Source organism: Aplysia californica, unplaced genomic scaffold (genome assembly GCF_000002075.1).
Source record: "Aplysia californica isolate F4 #8 unplaced genomic scaffold, AplCal3.0 scaffold00411, whole genome shotgun sequence".
Lineage (NCBI taxonomy): Eukaryota > Metazoa > Mollusca > Gastropoda > Aplysiida > Aplysiidae > Aplysia > Aplysia californica.
Genome location: NW_004797681.1, coordinates 228403 through 236707, shown reverse-complemented (window position 1 = coordinate 236707; position 8305 = coordinate 228403). Strand labels below are relative to the sequence as shown.

Here is an 8305-nt window from a genome sequence, read left to right as displayed (position 1 = left end):
CCACACCCCTTCTCCACCATTCGTCCCCCCCCCCCCAAATTGCCTTTCCCAGGAGATGACGCCGGCTTCCTCCAGTCGGCCTACAACAACACGGTGTGTCAGACACCCAACCTGGACAAACTGGCAGCCAGGAGTCTCACCTTCACACAAGGCTATACCAGTGTCAGTAGTTGCTCTCCTAGTCGGTACGTTTGTCTGTCTGTCTGTCTGTCTGTCTGTCTGTCTGTCTGTCTGTCTGTCTGTCTATAGTCTTGCCTTTACACAAGACTATACCAGTGTCAGTAGTTGTTCTCCTAGTCGGTACGTTTGTCTGTCTGTCTGTATATCTGTTTGTTCTTTGCAGTGCCGTCAGGCAGGATGTAAAAAGGGTGGGGTTTGCTGTGACCAAACTTTGGGATCGCTCAGATAATAAAGGATGCGTAATGACTAAAGAGACTGTGAAATAAGCACACAAAAAAAGCAACGTGAAAATATAAATAAATTCAAAAATATTACAATCTTAAGACCTTAGTGTCTTTATAAATGTATCATTTATGTCCTTCAGTTTTTATTTCGAGAAAATTTGTTGATGACATTTTCGTTTGAATGGTGCATCCTTCTTGATGAACCGTTCATAATTAAGGTATCTCTTTTGATTTCCATCCACATCAGGATGCGAAGACTGTGCTGTTTAATGTGACCTCATTCTTTTGGCATTGAGCTTAGCTCCACGTAACAAAGAACAATTAATGCAAATTTCCGAAAGTAGTCCACACGACACATTGCTACATTGAAGAAAACACATAAGACTCCAATTTTAAACTACTTCAACTCACTAATACAATGGTGCCTGTTTCATAATTTATATGATCTCCACGCACAGAACACAAGTGTACATGATGGCACGAAAGAGATCACCAACAGCTAACACACTCAAAGCTTCATTCAAGTGTACATACACACACACACACATACACATACAAACACTCACACACACACACACACACACACACACACACACAAACAAACACACACACACAATCTAAACGCAATGGCATCAACACAACTCGACTTAACCAAAGAATACCCAGAGGGCCGAGAAAAAGAAAGGTTTACAGGGGGGAGGGGGGTTGCGTGCTCAGTCTACGCTTTGGTCTGGATCTACGAGGGTGTGCAAACTAGATATAGGTGACAATGGTCAAGCAATATCTGGGCACGTGACACAGTGCGTGGATGCGGCTTCAGCCCCCACAGCTGTATAGAGCCATCAATTGTTTTGTCTCGGCCTTGATCCGTGCAAAGTCAACACCCCTGTTATATTCAGTCTGGGGTACTTAAGCACTAGGGCTATGGGACAAACCTACGAAATTTTATTCTCCTCGATGGAAGGAGCGCCTGATTGAAGGGAGCATTATTGTAGTAAATGATATTTGTAATAGTAGACACCCAGACCAATCAAATCACTTTTCGAGCTATTATGCCTCAAAAGTTTCTTTTGATAGTTTGTGGAGTTTCACTTTTTCTCGGATTATTATTATTATTATTATTATTATTATTATTATTATTATTATTATTATTATTATATTTTGTGCTTTTTAAAATTCTTGTGAAATTTTTTGTTTTGATTTTAGTCCGAGAAGTAACTTTTTTGAAAGGAAACCAGGTGGGGCTGAAGCTGAAAGCCCAAACCCCATAAGACGCCCTTGTTTGCTTGATTGTATGTAACAACAACAACAACAACAACAACAACAACAACAACAACAACAACAACAACAAAATCACTACCCTCCCCACGCCACAACTACTATCACCACCCTCCACCAGCACAACCACCACAACAAAAACACTGTTCCTCCTCCCAGCTCTGTCTTCTAAAAGGTTTGTTCCACCACGACCACCACGACCACCCCATACCATCACCGCAACAACAACAAAACCCCCAACCCCCCGCCACAATGACACTACCACCATCACCACTACCACCACCACCATCACCACTACCACCACCACCATCACCACCTTAAAAACAACAATAACAAAAATCCCCCCTCTCCCCACCCCCCAGTTCTGTCCTTCTGTCAGGCATTCCCCAGCACCAGAATGGGATGTACGGACTACGTCACATTCCCCACCATTTTGTAAGTTTTGATGACGTCAGGAGTCTGCCACTCGTCCTGGCCTCTCATGGCATTAGAACAGGTACTGACGTCATCATCATCATCATCATCATCATCATCATCATCATCATCATCATCATCATCATCATCATCATCATCATCATCATCATCGCCACCACCACCAATACTAACACCTCTCTCTCTCTCTCCACTTACATCTTTCGGGTACTTCGCAGAACATGTGACGGGTGTTCGGGCTTTGGAAAATGAATGAGAAGGATATTAGGGCAGACGGGATGGGGTTGGGGTGAGGGGGGGGGGGTGAGCAGCTGTAAAAGGTGACAAAGAACAAAGGCAAGAAAATAAAATTCACTCATTAGTTAAATTAGCAAACACTAAAATATAGATCTTGTCATTGTTATTCATATTATCTTTTTGTTACATCTTTATGTTGAAATATCGCGGTACCTACTCACTCGCATTTTCATAGTCAATGTTTGTCTGATAGGAATAAAAACATGACATCGAAAAGATCATAAGGAACACTGGACCAAAGAAAAGAAAAGGTGCAAAGATTGGGAGGTTGGCGAGGGGACAGGGAAACAGGGTCTTAGTTTGATCGATTCTTCCAAAATGTTTTTGTGTTAGCTATAATAGGTTTGATGGCAGTTGGAGACTTTTGCGAAGTTGAATTTTGCGTTTTACCCAACTCTGATGGACATTTTAAAAACTTAACAGTTCTCGAAAAGGTAAATGGATTTGTTTCATATTTACAAACTTTTATGACCCCCCCCCCGCCCCACACACCAAGCTGAATTTTATTTATTCGAAGTTTTGTTAAAAATAGTGCTCTGACGACCGAGTTATTGTCTTTAAATGGGTCCTCTTTTTTAAAGACAAACTGTACTTGAAGAAAGCAAATTAAAAAAACAACGACATTTGCTACAACAACAGCAACAATTCAAGACCAATACAACCACATCCCCAACCACCAACCACCCACCACCACCCTGTATCCCCCCAGGTCTGATCGGCAAGAAGCACGTAGGACCACCAGAGGTGTATAAATTTGACTACGAGCGGTCCACAGACCAGTACATCAATGATCAAATAGGACGTAACATCACGTTCATGCATGGATTTGTTAAGGAATTTCTTCAGGCCAAGGACGACAGGTGAAAAATGGACCACTATAACCACCCACCACCATCACCACATTCTTTCTTTCTATTCATAAAACTGTCGTGTCAAGAAATCAAATGCCCTTTTAGCAATTTGTGGTAGGATAGAAGCTCAAACAACCTATCTATGAAGACTTTTATGTATCTCTATCAAATAGTATTATGTGCAAATTTGAGAGCAAATTTGTCAGCACTCTCTATAAAGGTCAGAATATCCACATCGTTTACAGGATGCCCATTCACCTCTTCCTCCTCCTCCTCCTCCTCCTCCTCCTCCTCCTCCTCCTCCTCCTCCTCCTCGTCCTCCTCCCCCTCCTCCTCCTTCTTCTTCTTCTTCTTCTTCTTCTTGTTCTTCTTGTTCTTCTTGTTCTTCTTCTTGTTCTTCTTCTTCTTCTTCTTCTTCTTCTTCTTCTTCTTCTTCTTCTTCTTCTTCTTCTTCTTCTTCTTCTTCTTCTTCTTCTTCTTCTTCTTCCGGTTATCATTGAAAAGATTGCTGATTGCATAACGAATATTTTCCTCTTTACTGTATTAAATTTATAAAATAATTTCCTTTTTTCTCTGTTGGTTTAGAGCCTAGAACCACAAGGGTGTTGGCGCTGTAAAAGTGATCGTCACTGTAATCATTTATCGCCCTCTTTTCAGACCGTTCTTCCTATACATCGGTTTCTACGACTCACACCGCACCAGGCCCCAGGACATTGAAACATTCGGCCCCTTCCATAACCTCTGGGGTACCGGAAAACCTGGCATGGGCCTCATCAAAGACTGGACCCCACAGGTCTATAACCCCGATGACGTCATCGTTCCTTATTTCTTGCCAGACAATGACGTCACGAGACGGGACATAGCGGCGATGTACACGTCATTCGGCAGGATGGACCAAGGTCAGACGGGGGGAAACGGATGTTAATTGTGTTGGCACTAGGTCATAGGTCACGTCAGAAACTGGTGGTGTCTTTGCATTAATCAGGTCACATTAGAAACTGACGTTGCTCGTATTCTGATTGGATCACTCAGGGAGTTGTTGGCGTTAGTGTCCTAACTAGGTCACACAAGAAACGGGGTTACTTTGTTCTATCTAGTTCACATTGTTATTGTTTGTGTCCATATGAGGTTTTTCAGGAAACTGCTGAAGTTTGTGATCTAATTAGGTCACACAGGAAAATTGTTATTTACGTTCTAAGTCACACAAAAACCTCACTGTACAGTGATGTTTGCGTTGTAATTAGGTTACACGTCTGTCTGCCAGTCTGTCTGTCTGTCTGTCTGTCTGTTGTTGCTGCCGTTCTAATTAGGTCATGCGCAACAGAAGAAACGGTTGGTGTTTGTGTTCTAATTGTGATCACGCGGCTAACAATTGTTGTCTGTGTTCTACGTTTTAAACCCCATATACATGTATATGCTCATTCCCCATTCCTATCTTCAACTCCCTCCCCCACCCCAAACTCTATACAACCCCATCTCCATTTCAACTGCTTTCCTCTATGCCCCCCCCCCCCTCTCTATATCCACCCTCCAGGTATCGGCCTATTCCTCAGCGAGCTAGAGAAAGCCGGATATCTGGATGACACACTGATTATGTTTACGGCTGACAACGGTATCGCTTTCCCTAACGCCAAGACGAACCTCTATGAGCCAGGCATGGGAGAGCCCATGATGATCTCTACACCACAGAACAAACACTCATGGGGACAGGTGATAGATAGATAGATAGATCGATAGATAGATAGATAGATAGATCGATAGATCGATCGATAGATAGATAGATAGATAGATAGATAGATAGATAGATAGATAGATAGATAGATAGATATATAGATAGACAGATAGAGAGGGAGAGAGGGGGGAGAGAGAGACACAGAGAGAGAGAGAGAGAGAGAGAGAGAGAGAGAGAGAGAGAGAGAGAGAGAGAGAGAGAGAGGGGGGGGGGAGAAGAGAAACAAATACCTATCCCCCCTCCCAATTTTCAATTCTCTGGCGCACAAGCACTATAACCCACTCGCCCTTCCCTCTTCCCACGTTCTAGTTCTCTGACGCACTAGCCAGCACTATGGACTTCACCCCCACAATCCTGGACTGGTTCGGCGTCCCTTACCCAGACTACGCTCTCAACGGTCTGAAGGTCAGCCTAACAGGACGCTCACTACTTCCTCTGACGTCATCACACCTGGGGGCGGAGCAGGATTTTAGTGTGGTGTACAGCAGTCATGACTTCCATGAGGTGAGCTCGGATTTAAATGTCATTTTTTTCTGACCATCTTTCCAGGGTGACCACAATGGCGTAATACAATTAATGCCTGCCTGGCCTGCCCCACGATGATGTAACACAACTGTCCGTCTGCGACACGATTACGCAATGCAAATGTCCATAATCTGTCTCATGACGGCGTAATACTAGTCCCATAATGACGTAATACAAACGCCAGTCTGTCCTATGATGACGTAATACAAATGCTCGTCAGTCACATGAGGACGTTGTACACATGTCCGTCAGTCTCGTGATGGCGTGATACAAATTCTTGTCTGATCCAGGTCAATGCCCGTCTGTCCCATGAAAACATAATACACTTGTCTGTCTGTTCCTCAATGACATAGCACACATGACCGTAATGCCACAATGACGTAGTACGCGTGAGATCCGTTTCCCCCATCGCGAACTAGAGTCTAGGTCTCTATGGTTTGCCCATAGGCCTTCTCAGACAGCCTAGGTTTGCCCCCATGATGACGTAACACACATGTCCGTCTGTCCAACAGGTGACCATGCCGTACCCAATGCGTGTATTACGTCAAGGGCAGTACAGACTTATCCATAACCTCAACAACAGGATGCCCTACCCTCTGGCCTCGGACTTATTCTACTCGCCAACCTACATGGAGATTCTTAACAGGTATCTGGCTTTTGCTTTAAGATTTGTTTGTTCGTTTGTTTGTTAACGGTTCGTATTTTTTCTTTTTTTCGGGGGGGGGGGGGGGGGGTGGTTGTTGGCGTGTCTCTGTTTTTTTTTTTTGGGGGGGGGGGGGGGGTAGGGTAGTTGGGTTTTGTATTTTCACGCTTGGTGGCATTCTCACTTTTGTTTTAATATTTTAGATACAATTTTTTAAAAAAAAGAAGTAGGGTCATGTCTGTATTTGATTGTCTTTGTCTATTTTGTTGTTGTTGCCGTTTTCTATTGGAAGGCAAGGGTGGTTTTGGGAACAAAAGCATTTTTCCCTCATGCAAAATCGAACCCATCACTTCAACCGGTTGGCTGAGTGCACAACCACCTTCGCCAAAATGTGTTGTCAACTCGTTAAAATATAAACGGTGAAAATCATAAGTACAGAACTCTGCTGTAAAACTCGAGAGCGGGTGGTTGGCGGATGCTCCAGTTGTGGCTTTCTCCTTCTTTCCTTTCAAACGTCTATCGTCCATATCTCTCCTCCTTTTAGGGTTTGTTACTTTCTTATAACATCTCTTTTCTTCCCCATTTTAATGACCTACTTGTAATGCAAGTGCCGTAAAAACGCTTACCAAAACTAACTAAAAACTCGAGATTTTTTACGTATGTCTCAGCTAACACCGGATTCTCAGCTTTTGCAAGCACACAGGTAAATGGTAGATTCTAAACGTTTTCCGCCACTGTCCACACAACGTCGATAGTTTAGGTTTCGGTTCGATCTTGCCTGTCAGATTCAGCTCAGACAGAGAGGGATACAGCTTCCAGCGGACAGAATGGGATACCCAATAAAAAAGTTAAATACTTCCTCATATTATGGTCGCTTTTAAGGACAAGCGAGCTAACTCAAATTTCGGGGGTTTCCAAAAATCTTGACCTAAACCAAAAGTGGGCATTTCATTGATGTATATATTCGTTTTGTTATAGAGAAAACTATCCTTGTCTATTAAAGAAACTTAACAAGGGGCAAAAACGTTACCTTCGATTTTCTCAAAACAGCATTTTTCGGGATAGCCCTCTTGTGCTTAAAAAAGCGACCATGCGACAATCACACTCAAGTCTTCTGCGTGCAGAACCGCAACAAACAAACAGAAAAACCCCCCCAGTACACACACAAATTCTTTTACTTCTCCCCAGAACCAAGGCCGGAATCCCTACCAAGTGGTTCAAAACCTTGCAACAATACTACTACCGAGATGAATGGGAGCTCTTCGACCTCACCTTTGACCCCGAGGAGCTGCATAACTTGGCCTATGAACCCAGCCACGCTGACGTCTTGTCCGGAATGAAGAAGAAGTTGATTGAGTGGCAGTGGCAGACCAACGACCCCTGGGTCTGCATGCCTCATGGGGTCCTTATTCTAGGCCAGTGTTACCCCATGTTGAACGAACCGGCTAAATGAGATGTTGAAACGACCCGCTAACAGTGACGTTCAACCAGCCTAGAATTTAAGATATTTGATTAACCCGCTAATAAACATGTTAAACCAATCACAAATGAGCTGTTGAGCCAGCCTGTTAGCAGAAATGCTCAACCAACCCTCTGACTGAAATGTTCAACCAACCTGCGAAATGAGATGTTCAGTTAACCTGCTTATAGAAAGGTTTAACAAACTCGTTACATGTAACTGACAGATATTTAGGTTTGACCTATCCACCCATAGACGGGCACTGTGACCACAAGTTCCTCCAACCAGCTAAAATGACAGACAGATAATCAACCCGCTCGTTACCTATTATTTTAAATTAATCCGCTAACCGACACCACATAAATCTTCAACCAACTCATTAGATCTAACCAACGACCAGATGTTCAACCGACCCACACATAGACATTTATAATTTATTTGTTTGTTTGTTTGTTTGTTAGTTTGTTTGTTTGTTTGTTGAGTAAAAAGAAGCACATCGATACAGTAATTGTCATATCATCGTGGTAGGAAAAAGTAAGATAGACAGACAGACAGAAGCAACAGAGAATGTAAAGACGTAGGACGTACCAGTGACGCCACCCAGCCACGCATAGACAGAGAGTGTTACTACATGTTTAATCTAACCAAACATTATTAGTCCTATAATATTATAGCCACAAGAGA

At 43.2% G+C, this 8305-nt stretch overlaps 1 protein-coding gene across 1 annotated transcript in view; it reads left to right on the top strand.

The window, feature by feature from the left end:
- Nucleotides 1–8305, top strand: part of LOC101858566 (N-sulphoglucosamine sulphohydrolase) — a 10038-nt gene extending 1733 nt beyond the window's left edge. Inside the window, exons 2-9 of the mRNA XM_005104241.3 lie at nt 53–185; nt 2045–2178; nt 3121–3271; nt 3920–4161; nt 4797–4972; nt 5304–5498; nt 6032–6165; nt 7351–8305. Of these exons, the coding sequence (XP_005104298.1) occupies nt 53–185; nt 2045–2178; nt 3121–3271; nt 3920–4161; nt 4797–4972; nt 5304–5498; nt 6032–6165; nt 7351–7615 (1430 nt within the window). The 3' untranslated portion in view covers nt 7616–8305. The remainder of the gene's footprint in view (nt 1–52; nt 186–2044; nt 2179–3120; nt 3272–3919; nt 4162–4796; nt 4973–5303; nt 5499–6031; nt 6166–7350) is intronic.